Genomic DNA, 17576 nt, shown 5'->3' with positions numbered 1-17576 from the left:
TATGCTTGGACATGGTTTATGTCAATGTTGTCTCCCAACAGATGTTTGACTGAAATTAATAAGTTTGTATTTTTGATTTCTGCCTGATAGTCGATGCTTGTTTTCTTCCATCCTGTCAAATTTGGGATGACATTCTCATTTGGCAATCTGCTTGCTCTTGGAAGGTCCGCATTTCGAGAATACTATGAGTTACCTCCTCTTTTGCTTCTTTATTTCCCTCTGCCATCAGTGCCATGAATGCCTTTTGAATTTTGTGGAGAAAAGTCATTATCCAAAGTTGTCTTCTTAATGAAGAAGGTTGGTTGGATGATCAGATCAGGTCTACGTATTTTATAATGAATATATAACTATTAACTGATACGAAGTTAGCACATGAATGAGGGTATGCATGCAATTATATGCCGTAACATAAGCCGAAAATACATGAGTCTTGACACACACACATTCTGAAAACTAAGATAGGAAAGCAAGGTTAATTCGGTGCATATCTTGTAATATGGATTTGAAATTGATGATTGTGCGTTACACAACTATCAGTCTTTAATATTAGTAGCATAATAAAATAATTAGCATTAACAGCAAACCATCAATTTAAATTACAATTGTTGAGATAGAGTTTTAACTGGTTTTGTACATAAATTACATCTCAATATGTTACCTCTGGAATTGATGGGAAGAGAAGCACGTCATCGAGCCTCTCTCTTTCTCCTTCTCCACAGCAGGTTTAACCTTCAATGCAAGCTCCTCCACGACGATGAGTGATCTGATGAAGATGTTGGCATCTTCGATGTCCTAGCAAACGCTGTTGTAGTTGTTCTCGTCTCTCAGCTCCTCGACCAAGTAGCCCATGACCTCGAATGAGGTGTACTTGTTGCTCTTATTGAGGGATTGCACTACTGCAGCGAGGGAGAGTCGTAACTGAGCCTCGAGGACGACATAGATGACCTTGACTGTAGTGAAGTTCGATTTCTTAGGCATGATTCTGTAGACTTCCTGCGAGGCCTGCACACAAAGCTCCACATTCTGATATAGAGATATGCCCATCAACTATTTGGGGAAGGTCGAGCACAACATAGTTTAAGCTATGAAAAGATACCGCCTTTGCCAGGGCACCGGTGTCCCTCAGCAACATCCACAACTATTTTCAAAACCTCAAAAACATGTTTGCATTCTTTCATGAGTATGCTGCCAACAAACTGTGAATCGCTAGTTATCCTCTTGTTGAACAGTTGATTCCACTTCTCATCATCCGCTCCAAACTCCTGCACATTTCTCCCACTTTAGGTGAAGAATGGCGTTGGGTACTCATCTCTGAACCATTCGGTCATACAATGGTACGTATCCATTGCGATCGGACCATTCTTGGTATGTGCGAAATGGGCAAAGCTCAAGGGCTCATCTCTCAGCAAGAACAATTCACATAGTAAAAGACACAACCACTCTCCCAATTCACATAATAGCAAGGATGAAAACTTATGTCTGGTTTTTAACTTATCTTAACTTGGTTTAAAATGACAGCTAGTTTTTCTCATTTCTAGAAGACATGTCATTTTTTTTTCCTTGGAATCTCTCTCTAATATATATGCTTATGCTCTGTGGGGAAAGTATCAGGAAAAAAAGGTGCAAGCGTTGTCAAGTATCTTATGCAGTTGTTCCACAAGTGCCTTGGGGTTTGACGACAAGCAGGTTAGTATAAACTTCACTATTATGGTTCTTGGCCATCTCCCATATCTTTTTAACATGTAATTAGTGATTATATAAAACTATTATTTATGACTTTTCACTTTGAAAAATGAGTGTGTTTTGTTCTTTAGATGATGTATAAGTTGAGCATGTTGTAACTCTTTTTACAAAATCAAACCTTTATATTTGGCGTTAAGATGAGGGAGTATTTTGAATTCAGGAAGTCAGATTAATATCAAATAAGGTGACAATGTTCGAGCTCTGATAATAATTCATTTATCTCTTATTCATTGATTTTATATGCTTGTTATGATAAAAGTTACATAGGTGGTACTTGGTAGGTGTAGAAGGTGTTAGAAATAAGTAGCTATATTGGTTGATACTCCACTTTCCCATTCTCATATCCCCAAATTAAACTGCATAAACAATTAAACTCAATCATAGTATATTATTCGAAAAGCTATAATGTATGGAAAGAAACTATTTCTTTAGGCTGAGCTAAGGGAATACGTAAAAAGTTTAATTGGGTGATAAACTGATAAGTGGTGTGTGATTAAATCGATCCTGCAGAGAATCGACATGTAATGTCTGGTGATAAAGATACATATGTGAGAGTGGTTTTTTGTTAAAATGTCAAAACATGCAAGAATCTAGTATGCTATATCTATGTACTTATTGGGTCATTTCTATCTATTTTGGCACTTTTTCTACTTTGCTTTTGGGGAACAAGGATTTACATGCTCTAGTCAGTATATCAGAATTACAAGGAGAAGATTGATTTTCATGTTTTATCTTAAGAATTTTTACTTTGGAGTTATATTTATGTGGATGACTCACAGGTAGCCTTTATGAGGATTCTTGAAAATGTTCCAATTAAGAATCAAATATTGATTAATTAAGGAGTTATTTATCCGTCAATGTGTCATGCCTGCACTTTCGAAGGATAGAAAGCACGATTGATCGCGACTCGGGGAGGAATTAAGAAGCAGAGAAGAAAGAGGAATCAAGGAAATATCATACTTGGACATTCTCTAATGAAGGAAATGACTTATATGAGTGTCAATGAAAAATAAATTCAAACAAAATATTTGTCTTAGCAGAAGCATTCAAGAGAAAAGAATGACGTCATGTATGAAGACATGACTCATTCGATTGGATAGACATGAATAGACTTCAGAGGCTTCACTCAACACTCATCGCGTCCGTCATCGCTCAACCTGCACATTTTCAAAACATATGCAAGGCTGAGTACTTGAAAAGATACTCAATGGACACGTGCCAAAATATTTCATATAAACATATTTGTTAAGCCACCATAGGTGCTCTCGATTTTTCATACTTTTCAAAAGTCTGAGACACCAAAACATTTCCATTTTCATCAAATTCGAGTGATCACTCATTTTTCCGTTGCTCATACCATATCAGAATAAGTGAACCGGGAATGTGGCCACATTCTAAAGGGTCGTTGGATCGGCCAAATGCGCGACAAATAGCACACAGTCTCCACATGGTGTACACTAGCCTAAGCAGGGTTTGCGGCCCATACTTAGATCCGAATTTGATTTAAACAGGCAACCAGCACAAAGCCAGGGCAGAATGATATTCCACAAAATCCAAAACATGGCAACACAAATAATTCAAATATTTTTGACATCATAATGTGCTCAAAGCATTTTAGCATAGTTGGGAACAAAGCCCAAAATAACATTTAAAAGGTATTTTCTTACAGTAAAAGAAAGTCCACCTCGTTCGTTTAAAAAGTTTCGCAAGTTGATAAATCATTGTTCTGCACTTAGAGTCTCACATTAATATTCCTTCTGGCGCACACAAATAATAGCACAACAATTAGCGCGAGAAAACTTCTAATTAGAATGCATACACCGTAATTTAAGTCTTTTAATTCTTTTCTCAATTTTCGTGTATTTTATTAAGAGTATAATCCTCTTTTGGTCCTAAACATATGACTAATTTATGATTTTGGTTCAGAACATTTGACCCAATTAGCTTACGAAAAAGCTCTCGAATAGGTCCTTTTTTTACGGTTCCGTCAATTCTCGACGGTCAACCGTCAATTAGCGAAAATTTGACCCAATTAGCTTATTTTAATTACTGTATCTAATTGAATTTATTTTTCGGATTTTATATTTTTAAATCCTAAATGAAAATAGTGACAATACTAATATTAAACACAAAATCCAACACTTATTTCATTCAAATTTCTCCCCCCTTTTCTCCCGCTCCTTCTTCTTCTTTCTCTCCAAGAACCCTAATTCTTTTTCTCCATCTCTGCAACAACCAAACACCTTCAAACATGGGTCGTTTGACGTGTAGCCGGAACTCCGTCGACGTCGACAGCAACTGCGACCGGGTTCGTGACTTCGGAGACCTCCGATTTAGCTACGCTTTCTGCTATTGTAAGAAGACGGCGGCGCTTCGTATTGTCAACGGACAAGGCAAGCCGTAGAGGGAGAAGCTTTACTTCATACGTGAGAGGAAGGAATGCAGTTTCTTCAAGTGGTACGGGCCAAATCGTGATGTCGAAGCTCGGGCCTGTTCTTCGTCAACCTCAGTCGGTGGTGCCGATTTTGAGGAGCTGGCTTTGAATTTTACCGAAATTAATGAAAAAATCCAGAAATTAGTGAATGTTTTGAGCTTGTTCTTTGTTGTTGTTGTTGTAACACTTTTGTTTATGTTCAAGTAATTTGATGTAGTGTTTGCAAAGTGAATCGTATTTGAATTTTGAAGTAGATAAGTAATTTGAATTTGTTGTTGTAACACTGTTGTTCGTATTTGAATTTTGAAGTGAATCATTCATAATCTTCTTAGAAAAATCGCCAGAAAGCCCTAATTGGACAATTCTAAAATACAAGACAAAGTAATCCTTCATATAAATTATTTACTTCCATTTGGTCCTAAACATTTATGCACACCAATTGCAGACTTACAGGTACAAAATTTTGTAGGTGATGTTGGTTTCATACGTTATGGGATTGCTTCTTCGTATGTGATGCTTCTTCGTCGACTATGTCTATAAACCGACATCAAATTGAACCAATAAATTGACAACAAAATACAATACACAGTGGTCCTTCATATTCATTTTTTAATTCGAATTGGTCCTGAACATTTACATGATCAAAAAGCCATTGGCATAAGGTACTGCATCAATCCTACCACCAAGAAAGCTAAAAAACAACCACAGTTACATCCACAAAAAAATATTGTCATAAGGCAATGTATCAACCTTAACACCATCAACATCCAAAAACCATTAAAACCCAAAACCCATCAACACCAAATATTCATTGTATTTGTTACACAACATGACACGATTTTTTAACTTGCTTCCTCGTCGTCTTCAACTTCTGGAATCGGAGAACAATGGACTTCTGGAACCAGAGGAGAAGAACTAGGGTTTGAACCCAAAACATCCGACGAAGCCGACGCTCCTTGTTCGTCAGGCGGACGTCCTTCTGTCGTCTTCCTCTTTCTCGAGTATGCGTGTTTCACTTCACCGAGACCGCCGACGTAATGTAACAGTGAGTTGGGCGTATTCCAACTAATGAAAACTAACAATAATCGGTCGGAATCGGGCATTTTGGTCGGAATTGGAACTAGGGTTCTTAGGAGAGGGGAGCGAGAGAAGATAGAAAAGAGAGTGACATTTCGTGTTTTTCAGACTTAGAAAATTTTGGAAGAATGGAGGGTTTTAATTTTGGAAGAATGAAGAGATTTGTCTTTTTATTTCAAAGTCTAATATTGAATTTTTTAGCAAAATAATTAACATAATATTAACCAACTAATAATCTCAGATTAAGCCTAAGCAGGTCAACTTTCCGCTAAATGACTGTTGACTGTCAAGAATTAACAGTTCCGTGAAAAAAGGATGCCAACGATACCATTTTTCATTTGTTTTGGACTTACTTTTTGAAAAGTGAATGATCTGGACCAAAATCATAAATAGGTCATATGTTTAGGACCAAAATAGTACTATACTCTTTTATTAATTATTCGGCGGCCACCGAAAGCATCATGCGCGACGCCGGTTGGCCGCTTGCGCCACGATCTCCTTTTTCGACTCCTAGTATTTTCCTCAATGATGTAGAATTAAATCCCAAGATTTAATTAGGCGTGTGATTAAAATTCTTGTAATTCTTTTCCTCGAATTAAAATATTTCAGACTTAGAAAAATTATCCACCCTTCGAATTATGCCGGAAATTAATTAAATAATTCTCCATAATTAATTTGCTGTCAGACCCATTAAATTAATCGCAGAAGCAGTCCACTACATTATAAATAAATCAGCTCAAGTCTTTTTTATAATCTGACAGGCTAATAAAAAATTATATGGCCCAATTAATTAAATTATTTGGTGGCCCAACCCAATTAATAAAAGATGAGCCCAAAATTATACTCCTTTCTCCGTCTCGGTTCAGATCATTTATACCATTTCCTACTCCATTTCCTACTATATACACACAATCATGAGTGATGGATCCCACCATCAGTTATGGAATAGTAAATGGCATAGGTGATCTCTCTCTCTCTCTCTCTAACCACGCACCAACCACCACTGCTGGAGAACCACTGCTATTGTTTGGTAGCCTCACGAACTCTGTTGGTGTCGCTGAGAGAGCATCACCGCTGCTGTTCGTTGGCCGCTGAATGTGATGTTGCTCCGGCAGCCACGAGTTTCTGCTCGTCAGCCCGATGTTGTTTGGACAATGCCCGATTACCTCCGAAACAGTCCCTAATGTTTTGGATGGTCATAATATTGGTTATACGGTGTTGATTCCTTGAATGTCTTTGATAGTATCTGACCCAAGGTTGTCATTCAAATTTCAACGGCGACAGTTTTTTTTAGTTGTGTCGTATGCTTATGACGATTAATCAAAGTCAAGGTCAATCACCTTCTCTTGTTGGATTGTTTTTGAGAAAATCTGCCTTCAGCTTATGTTGCTGTATCAAGAGTCACAAGTCATGAAGGTTTAAAGATTTTATTGTGTAAAGATGAAGCAACAACACAACATACTCGAAATCGTTAAGTCTTGACATCTTGGTTTTGAAACAGGTGATCTATTGTTAAAGATGAATAATAGCAATATGTAACTCGGTGCCAATGAAGGCCACATAGGAGGGTGTGGTGCGGTTTCCATAATCATTTGGTATAACCGAAGACTGTGTTGGTGAAGTTACAGACGACTTGAACACATTGGATGGAAAATGAAGGACTCGAAGCCATCCTTAACGGCTGCCCACGTCTCGAGTCACTTGACATCCGACGATATCATTTGATACCAAACGATGTGTTCGATAGCAGTGGTGGCCATTGTTAATGTTGTTCACATGAGGTGTTTCAAAACTTACGAACTTTTTGTTCGTTGTTTGCTTCTAAGTTTTTGTTTCTACTAATTAAAATGTATTGTCTTTGGCGTTCAAAACTTATGAACTCTTTATTTATTGATAATCTAAGTTGTGAGTAATTTTTGTTTCTTTTTACAAATTAAAATGTATTAATTTTTTTTCCTGAACAGAAAATTTATTTTTAGATTAGGACTAGATGGTAATTCTTCTTTTTTTATAAAGCATGCATAGTGATCAAAAATTTTACATTGTTTATAATTTTTATTCATATTAAAACGTGCATAGTGATAACTTTTTTTAATTGTTTATACTTCCTCTGTCCGTAATTAAATGTCTCATATTTGACCGGTATAAATTTTAAGAAATTGTTTAGCTTTATAAAGTAAAATGGATAGAAAAAGTTAATGAAATGTATTACCTATTTTTATATATTAGTTTTATTATAATAAAATGAGAGTGAAATGAGTTAGTGAAATATATAATCTATTTAATCAAATAAAATAAAATTAAAATGAGATATTTATAGGCAAACAAATGCGGACGAAAAAAAGGAAAAATGAAATTTTTAGTAGAGAATTGTTTGGACCGTATATAATTAGCATTAGCATTCGATTATCGGACTAAGGACAAGCGGGAGTATCCCTCTCGATTCAGTCTTTACTCTCTATGAAACCACTCCGCTTTCCTCGAGCAACCTAGGGTTTAACGAGGCAATGGTTGCTATGGCGCCTGCGGTATCGCGGGAGAAGATTGCTGCTCGAATAAATTCGATTAAGAACGGAGCCTCCGCCGATCTGTCCCCGAAACTCGACCACCTCCGGCGACTGCGGGAGGAACTCATGTCGGCGGATTCCCATCTGGTTGTGGAACTCATTTCCCCTCTTCTCGACCTTCTCTCAGACCGTTTGAGCCCCGTCCGCAAATTCACCACTCGGTAAGACCTTCTGAGAATGTATTCCACTCCTATCTGACTGTGTATGTGTGTGCTCTGACATTGCTACTTCCATCAATCCTTCAATTTGGTCAATGCGAGTACATAGAAATGTTTCTTTCACAATTAGTATTAATTGCATTCGAAAATTACTCCCTGCTGTGATTTTATGATCTTTTTGAAAAGGGGGTGATATTTTGTTTGCTTTCTGTTTAATTTCTAACTTAGATAATTGGTGCAGGATGATTGGTGAAATTGGTTTAAAGCACTTGCAATTGTTACCTGAAATTATACCAGCACTCGTAAATGTTCTGAAAGATGATACACCTGCTGTTGCTCGACAGGCTATTTCATGTGGTTTTGATATATTCCGCTATTCTCTGGTCAACGTCGCCATCCAGGTCTGTTGAGAAGCAAAACCTGGCATGGAGTTGTTGTTATGCTTTTGATGAGGCATCAACACGGCATATGATTCTTTTCAGTCATATTTTAACATTTGATATATGTGCAATATGCTGCTTAAGCCTCTGTGTTACTCATGATGTTGCTCATTCTGCACTAGGGGTTGTACTCGAGTGAGTTTGATGATTCACTGCGTTCATCATGGGCATGGGTTATCAAGTTTAGAGATGAAATATGCTCAATGGCATTTAAGGTAAGGGTCACTTGGAACTCAAAATGTGCATTGGATCTGAACATTGCTTGACTTCTAAACATGTCTTAAGGAGGAAAGTGAAGGGAGAAAGTTGCCTGCATTGAAGTTTGTGGAATCTGTAGTGTTACTTTACACCCCTGATCCTAATGGCTCTTTGGAGCCACCTTCTGATAAAAATTTTCAAGGTATATAATCATATATTTGTGTATTTGTTTTACGTTGGCATGTATTTCTTATATGAATTCATGTTCGTTATGTGCTACTTAATTTTCGCAGGAAATTTTGATGAATTCAATGTCTCATGGCTACGTGGTGGACATCCCCTTCTCAATGTTAGAGATTTGTCAGCTGAGGCAAGCCAAAGTTTAGGTCTTTTGCTTGATCAGCTGAGGTCCCCATCTTTGAAATCACATAGTTATTTGGTGATCATAGTTCTAATTAAGAGGTATACAATCTCCCACTACCCAGATGGACAATTGTCTCCCCCCTGGCTCTTATGTCTCAGTCTCTCTCACTTCAGTTTTGGTTTATATTGCTTTAGTCTTTCAGCTGTTGCAAGAAAGAGGCCTGCCTTTTATGGCCGCATTCTTCCTGTTTTACTTGGTTTGGATCCTTCAAGTTCTGTAACTTCTGTTAGTAAAGGCATGCATCTTGCTGGGGTGCATCATGCTCTGAAGAATGCATTTGAATCTTGTTTGAATTGTACTCACCCTGGTGCTGCACCGGTACATTATTTTCTATTCTTTGTGCTCCTAACCTTCATTATTCTGTTCTGCCATGTGCTCTCTCTTTTGGCTTCTTCATGTATCTTTGCAGTCACTGGTACTAATTTGCCATATTTCTACTGCTTATATATAAGATATAATATACATATGCATGCATAATTTTAAAGTCATCTTCGTTTAACTACCCAGTAGAATTTAAGTATTATTAGCCAAATATGCTATAGATTGGGTTAAATCAGGTAATATCTTTGGCATTTTCAATTTCCAATTCTCCACAATGAGCTATGCCCTGAAACTCGTCTTGTTATCTGTTTCGCAGTGGAGGGATCGTTTAGTTAATGCACTAAAAGAAATTAAAGTTGGAAAGCCAGTTGCACAAGCTGCCAATGATATGTCAGAGAACAATGGAAGAACTGAGTGGACAAGGGATTCCGATGTATCTCAAATTCTTGAGGTATATTCTATCAAAAGTTTATCATTATAAGGAGATCCATCCAAGGAAAGAGTCTTTTCTCAAATGATCGTACGAACTTCTTACAGGATGAAAAACCTTCTATTAAATCTCTGACAGAGCATGGTAATACTGGTCGAAAGAGAACTGGAGGGCTAGTTACAGTAGATGCTACTGAAGATGATAACTCCGGAAAGCGTGCAAGATCAACACCTGGCGATTTAGATGGACCAGGCAATGAAAGGAATCAGGGACAAGATAGAGTGCCATCTAGTGGAACAACACCATTTTCAGATGTAGATAGTGGGCCAGTGCAGCAGCTTGTGGCAATGTTTGCTGCATTGGTTGCTCAGGGTGAGAAAGCGGCTGCTTCTTTGGAGATTCTCATCTCTAGCATTTCAGCCGACTTATTAGCCGAAGTAGTTATGGCCAACGTCTGGAATTTTCCTCCAGAAAGACTTCAATCTGAAGGGGATGAAGAGCCGCTCACAAGTGCGGCTGCTCATACTGAGATGGTTGAAAGTGATACCCACATCAAACATTTGTCGTTGTTGCTAAAAGATACACTGTTACAATTTACATCCTCTCAAGAGACAGAAACTGGAAATGGAGATAGTGAGCTTGAGGCATGTATTATTTTCTTATTTAATTTAATCTCTTCATGGTTTGTGAATTCTTCACTGCAATGGTGTTGTCCATGACATTCAGTGCTTTTGACACACTTTGATTGGAATTGCAGCAAAATCTAGAAGAGGAACCACCAGTAACCTTGGCTGGCAGTAATGTTGCACATGATGACTTGAGCAATACAAGGGAACATACTACAGTCCCTGTCAGTGAGTCTGCTTTTTCTGGGGACATTTCATATCCAATGGAGACTGGTTATGCAGTGATCACATCTGAAGTCACTGATATTGAAGGTAGAGAAAATGAAATTCCAGGACTATCTTCAGCTACTGAGGGTGATGGATTAACTGAGAACATGGATACAATTCCAAAGGGCTCGGTTCATTCAGATGATGCTAATCAAGAGAAATCTACTAATTTGGGTGGGATATCAATAGAAACAGATAGAACACCAAATGAATTAGCTCAATCTTTATCCACGGATAGGTCTGAAGAGCTTAGCCCTAAAGCAGCAACCACAGATGTGAGTAGCTTGAATTCCTCAACCGCAACTTCTATTGGGTTAGCTTCTCAGTTGGTTCTCCCCAAGATAGGAGCCCCTGTCATCCACCTAGCTGACGAGCAAAAGGATCAGCTACAACAACTTGCTTTCGTGCGCATTGTTGATGCTTATAAACATGTTGCTGTTGCTGGTGGCTCTCAAGTCCGTTTTTCTGTCCTCGCACATGCAGGATTGGAGGTAAACCCGGGGATGTATGTGATATACTATAGTATATTTTGACAATGCCAGTCACTAATTGCCTGTTATGATGTGATTGTTTGATGTAGTTCCCTTCTGAGCTAGACCCATGGAAGTCACTGCAGGCTCATGTATTGTCAGACTACGTAAATCATGAGGTAACTGAATACCTTTGTTTTCCTGTGTATTTTGCATCTCATTAGTCGAATTTTCCTAGAGTTCTACTGAAAATTTCCTGACAAGAATACAATGCTATGTAACGCACAAGTAAATAGTCTTGTTTAGAAATCTGAAGATCTTCTAAATTCTGCAAAGAAAGGAAAAAAATGTAATGCTACTTCAGTCATTACTTACTTTATGCATCAGGGGCTTTTCATTTGTGTCCCATTGTGCAAGTTCTTTAGTGGGCCCTTTTCTGAGAGCATGCTATCTATATTTGAAATGTAAAAGAGTTATGATGATTAAACAATACTTCCTAACTCATAATCCTTTCAATTTTCTTTTTCATAATCATGGATATTCTTTAATAGTACATTGTATACCATAGTACTTCTACTGCATGACTTGTGTTAAGTTCCAATTTCTCTATCCATCTTTTTGTGGCATGATTGCTTAAACCCTTTATATAATCTATGTTGTGGCTGATTAGTGTATATCTTCAGGGGCACGAGTTAACATTGCGCGTCCTCTACAGGTTATTTGGTGAGGCAGAAGAAGATCGTGACTTCTTTATTTCAGCCACTGCTAAATCTGTCTATGAAGCATTTCTTCTCCAAGTGGTGGGCATATGTGTTGCATCTGCTTTTTAACTTATAACAACTGTGATGGAGTATTCTTTTCAGATGTGGTCATTTTTATAAATACAGGCAGAAACACTTAGAGATTCTTTTCCAGCTTCTGACAAATCTCTGAGTAGATTGCTTGGGGAAGCCCCGTATCTTCCAAAGTCAGTTTTTGAAATGTTGGATTGCTTATGCTCTCCTAGTGCTGGTGCTATCTCAGACAAGGAGTTGCCTGGTGGAGATAGAGTTACCCAGGGGCTCAGTGCTGTCTGGAGCTTGATTTTGCTCAGACCTCCAATTCGCGATGCTTGCCTCCAAATTGCTTTGAAGGTTCTCTACCATGTGCTAGATTACATGGGTTGTGGGGGGGGGGGGGTGTTAAAACTTATTATTAGAGGGAAAGAGTTATATGTCTGTTTTCCATCTTGAATCTTCTTTTCAGCAATAAAGACACTCACACTCTCATTTTATACACATAATTCCTGATTGACATTTGGATCATTGACAACTAGTGCTGGCTGATGTCCTTAAATAGTTAATTTCAAGTTCGTGCTCAGAATTCTGCACTTATGTAGTGTATAGGAATAAAAATGTATAATTCCTCTTTCTTGGTGATGTAGGTAAGCGTTAAGGGTGTTATCTTACAAATCAGCAAAATTTATTTGGTTAGCTTCATTTGGGATAGTTTCACTTCAATTATGATAGTTTCAAGCAGACGTAGCAGAGTAGCTTTGTCCGAACACATTGCAGTAGCTAGGCTACGACTCCAATCATTTTTATTGTGCTCTAGTTTATCCTTCCATTTTGGTTAATCTGACTATTATAGTTGTTCTGAACAGAGTGCAGTGCATCAATTAGAAGAAGTTCGAATGAAGGCAATACGGCTGGTATTCATGTGCAACAAACCTTCTACTATACATTTTTATATGTTTTTGAAAAGATTGCCACTTATGTTTATCCCACATATATTTTCTTATTTGTACATTTTAGGTTGCAAACAAGCTTTATCCTTTGTCAACAATATCTGGAAGAATTGAAGATTTTGCGAAGGATATGTTGCTGTCAGTTGTAACAGATGATGGAATCTCTACGAAGGAGGCTAATGAGCTGCAGAAGGTACCTATCTAAAGTATGCCATATGTTTCTAGTTCAAGTTTGGATATGCAAGTTTTTCCGTCATAAAGCATAAGAAATAAGAGAAAATTTAGCTATTTAATCTAAAATATCTTGATACGAATCCAAGCACGACATGGATAGCCCAAGACTTGTTCTTGTAAGGAACAACAAAAGCAACACTGAGATAGGGGTTTCAACTTTCAACCAACAGAAAGTTGAAACAAACATGAAATTTAATGGAAGACAAGAGATGGTAAGAAAAGTATTTGAATAGATGACCTTCAATGGAATCAAAGAACCCCCACCAAAATTATGGTAGCAACCCTTGACAACCATCTACAAAGCTTCATTCCTAGTTAACACCCAAACTAGGGACATATAAATGGGATTAAAAACTAGTGTTTAAGGGCCTAAAACTAGATTCTGAATCATACTGCTTATATTCCAAAATATTTCTTCTTAGATCTCCATCTTTAGATTTATTTTATTTTATATTTTAGGATGAAAATCCTTCAAGTGAAAACCAGCCAGGTAGTTCAGCATCTAAAGAGATTCCCCCAGATGGTCATCATATGACAGCATCTGAAAGCAGTTCATCTTTTACTGTGGTTGAGGTTCAGCGTTGCATGGCTCTTTATTTCGCACTGTGTACAAAGGTACTATCAATCTGTAGTCCAGTCTGATTTATGGCTGTAATTTCTATTCTTTCCTGCCTAATAGTACTATGTTTGCCTAACAGAAACATTCTCTCTTTCGACAAATTTTTTATGCGTATAAAGACACATCCAAAGTAGCAAAGCAGGTTTGGTGCAATTTCTTAAATTTGACTCTGACAAGGATTTCATATACTATGTGCCAATCTGCTATGAGGCTGTCATGATATCAGTTTTGTCATGGCGCAGGTAGTTCATCAACAAATTCCATTACTTGTTCGAACTATTGGCCCATCTAGTGATCTCCTTGATATATTATCTGATCCACCAATAGGAAGTGAAGGCCTAGCAATTCAGGTCTTGTTTTTTTCTTTCTCTTGTAATTTAGGCTTGATGGCATGTGTCTGATCATGATTGCTCATACAACTGCAGGTAGTGAATACACTGACAGATGGAACAGTTCCTTCTCCAAACTTGGTATCTACCATTAAGAGGCTGTATGATACAAAGCTGAAGGTAACCATGTATAATGTCTTTTTTCTGTTCGCTATTTGTGGATTTGTCCTATTCTATCTAGTTATCAAGTACTCTCTCCTTCCGTCCCACCATAAACGATTCGTATTCCTTTTTGGGATGTCCCATCTAAACCGGTCCATTTCCTCTTTTGGAAAAATATAACACAGTTACTCTCTCTTACTTTATTTTCTCTCCACTTAACTCACTAAACATCATTTTCTTAAATCATGTGCCCAAAAAAGAAACGCCTTGCTTATGGTGGAATGGAAGGAGTATTGTTTTCTTCTTAAATATGAACCAGATAACATCCAGAGCACTAGCATTAAATGTTTGGGGGAATATATATTTTTGTCCTGAGAAACCCTGGGTTGACTTTTCTGATCTATTATTGATTATCAATTTTCAGGATATTGATATTCTGGTTCCTGTATTACCTTTCTTATCAAAAGATGAGGTCAGAATCATCCATAACTTCCTTCAATTATTTAATCCTTCTTATTTGACACTCTGTATTGAATTCTTTCTTATTATATTTTTCCTTCTACTATTATCACCTTTCCTCAATAAAGATAGATCTGCTTCTGCTTTCTAGGTTCCAGTACTTTTTCCCCATCTTGTGAATGTACCGCTGGATAAGTTCCAAGTTGTGCTTTCTCGTCTTCTTCAGGTGCTCTATTCCTGATTGTATCTTAACCTGCCTTGAATTTCATGTCTTTATTATAGATAGTACCAAAGCAATTTGGAGGATATGGATATATTTTTTGGTGGAATTTTATTATAAAATATGCACGTGTTTATCAAATTTTCCTTTTGTAACAGTTATCCCCCCTTGTTGTTGTGCCTTTGGCCCTTACCTTTACGGCAATCTTATTAAGAAAAAAACTAATTCTTACACTTTCCCTGAATTATTTATGAAGAAGCATGCCGAATATCAGTGTCTTAGAAATATGCATCTGACATTCCTATAAGTTCTTACTCTGGCCTTAGATACAAATGAGCCATGCAGAAGCAGGCCACAAGGATATGAATCATAATCTTTTTTTAATAGTCCAGTTTTGCCTCCTTACCAGTTTTTTTGAAATGTTATTATCCTGTAGGGGTTCAATCATTCTACTCCAGTCTTAACCCCTGCTGAAGCATTAATTGCCATCCATAAGATTGACCCTGAAAAAGATGGAGTTCCTTTGAGAAAGGCAAGAATGCTGCTTTCTTTTTATGCACTTAGTTTTTCTGAACTACTCGTTTACTGAATATATTTCTTGCTAGCAGATAACAGATGCTTGCAATGCTTGTTTCGAACAGAGACATACATTTTCGCAGCAAGTTCTGGCCAAAGTGTTGAATCAATTGGTAAAGATATCCTTTTGCAAGTGTCCTGCTATTTTGTTTAGGGCTGGGGAAAAATACCGAAATACCGAAATACCGGCCTTATCGTATCGAAAAAATACCGAAAATACCGAATTTTCGGTATACCGTGACTTTCGGTACGGTATGATACCTTACCGAAAGATTCCGGTAAGGTAACGGTATGAATTTTCAAATACCGCGGTATACCGCTGCATACCGAAATTCGGTATATACCGTAAATTAAGGTATATACCGTAAACTAAGGTATATACCACAAAAATATAAACACAATTATATATAAAAATATATTTTATATATTTTTAAATTATAAAATCTATCATAAAATATAAATATAATTATGAATACATTATATTTAATTTATTTTTAAAATTATAAAATATAAATAATATTCTAGAAACTTTAATTTTTTATTTTAATTGATGTTGAAAGTCAGGTATACTGTAAAAGTAAGGTATACCGAACTTCGGTACGGTATACCGAAAATGAGATACGGTATTGGTATGGAAATTCGTCATACCGAAAATAAGGTATATCGAAGTTCGGTATACCGAAAACTTTGGTAAGGTAAAGGTATGACTTTTTCGCATACCGTATTTACGGTAAGGTATACGGTATGGTGGTTTCGGTAAGGTATACCGTACCTACCCACCCCTAATTTTGTTAACACAACATACTATAAGGTTACATGATTGTGCAGGTTGAGCAAATTCCTTTACCCTTTCTATTCATGCGTACAGTATTGCAAGCAATTGGTGCTTTTCCTTCTTTGGTAAAGCACATAAAACCTATGTTCTTGAATTTTTATTAAGTTGATAAATTGTTTCTGGTATTTATATCGTTTGCCTTCTCTTTGTCACAAAGATTTTATTTTTATAAAAAAATTCCAGGTCCAATTCATAATGGAGATTCTATCCCGTCTTGTAAGCAAGCAGGTACCTGGTTAACCATGCATTAATGAATCCTCTTTTTCAACAAGATACTTTATTAACTACATTTGAAAAGTAGATTTGGAAGAATCCAAGGCAGTGGGTGGGTTTCGTGAAGTGTGCTCATGTGACCATGCCAGATTCATTTGGTGTTCTGCTTCAGGTTAATTATTCTACTGCAGTCGTTTTCTAAGTGTTCGCCTCCATTAAGTGGTTTGAGTTTAACTACTCATGTCCCAACCATGTGTTTGGGCTAGCATGCAAATATTACTAAAGAATTGATATTTCATCATGTCCTGAATCTTCAGGATAGCATCTTCTATGAATGTGTTGTGAAATGTTTTTAGTTGAACCAAGTCTTTTTAACTTAATTTTGCAGCTACCGGCAGCACAGCTTGAAAATTCATTGAATAGAATACCAGCTCTCAAGGCTCCTTTAGTTGAACATGCAAGCCAACCGAACATAAGATCCACGCTTCCGAGGTTTGAGCTGGCAACCATCATATTCATCTGTTTAAATGATTCATGTCATCAAATTAACAAACTTTGTTATACAGGTCTACCTTAACTGTTCTTGGCTTGGAGCAAGAGCTACCAACCTCTACCACACAACCAACTCAATCTCAAACTCAGACCGAAGAGGCCGATAATTTGGAAAAGGAAGCAGCGACAGAAAAGTCCAAAGAATCTATGTAAATCTATACTAAAACTGATTAGTCTTCTCCTCCCAAAAACATCTAATCCACAATTTCCATACAAGTTTTGTATTCTAACTTTTGGAAAATAATAGGCCTTATCGATTAATTTCACCTTCTCATCTACTAAAATAAATATTTATCTACCTGAAATTCAATACTCTTCTCTAAAACCAGTTCGGGGTTTTACATTTTAACAATCTCAATCTAAAAGAACTTGAGTTTTTTTGGATTTTCTATATCTATACCCAATTGAAAATATCGATCCCTGACATTTCAAAAGATAAAAGGCATCCTGGAATCGAGATTGAGTACAAAATTCTAGTTATATAAATGCATTGGGA

The 17576-nt window shown here is 37.0% G+C and overlaps 1 protein-coding gene across 4 annotated transcripts; it reads left to right on the top strand.

The window, feature by feature from the left end:
- The first annotated feature begins 7674 nt into the window (after positions 1-7674).
- LOC125213422 (symplekin) lies at positions 7675-17346 on the top strand. Of its 4 annotated transcripts, none has more exons than XM_048113964.1 (27): positions 7675-7982; positions 8221-8380; positions 8542-8634; positions 8708-8819; positions 8911-9079; positions 9176-9359; positions 9679-9813; positions 9900-10436; positions 10550-11176; positions 11266-11334; positions 11839-11955; positions 12043-12288; positions 12798-12845; positions 12949-13074; positions 13575-13730; positions 13814-13876; positions 13977-14084; positions 14160-14243; positions 14650-14697; positions 14836-14910; positions 15341-15436; positions 15513-15593; positions 16309-16380; positions 16499-16543; positions 16617-16700; positions 16917-17020; positions 17095-17346. In XM_048113964.1, the coding sequence occupies exons 1-27, from the start codon at positions 7762-7764 to the stop codon at positions 17231-17233; spliced, it is 3999 nt and encodes a 1332-aa protein (XP_047969921.1). In that variant the 5' UTR covers positions 7675-7761; the 3' UTR covers positions 17234-17346. The 4 variants fall into 4 exon arrangements, with proteins under 4 accessions (XP_047969921.1, XP_047969920.1, XP_047969922.1 ...); XM_048113963.1 differs by having other exon boundaries at positions 8705-8819; XM_048113967.1 differs by having other exon boundaries at positions 7847-7982; positions 8713-8819.
- Positions 17347-17576: the final 230 nt, after the last annotated feature.

This window comes from Salvia hispanica, chromosome 3 (genome assembly GCF_023119035.1).
Source record: "Salvia hispanica cultivar TCC Black 2014 chromosome 3, UniMelb_Shisp_WGS_1.0, whole genome shotgun sequence".
In the NCBI taxonomy this organism is placed as follows: Eukaryota; Viridiplantae; Streptophyta; class Magnoliopsida; order Lamiales; family Lamiaceae; genus Salvia; species Salvia hispanica.
The sequence above is the reverse complement of the archived record's forward strand: the minus strand, read 5'-3'. Positions and strand labels throughout refer to the sequence as shown.

Bases quoted from the DNA above. Each gene is read 5' to 3' on its own strand.
- LOC125213422 (XM_048113963.1), top strand. From the start codon at position 7,762: ATGGTTGCTATGGCGCCTGCGGTATCGCGGGAGAAGATTGCTGCTCGA. The intron at 13,075-13,574 runs GTACCTATCTAA...TTTATATTTTAG, and splicing joins AGGCTAATGAGCTGCAGAAG to GATGAAAATCCTTCAAGTGA. The intron at 14,244-14,649 runs GTAACCATGTAT...ATCAATTTTCAG, and splicing joins TGTATGATACAAAGCTGAAG to GATATTGATATTCTGGTTCC.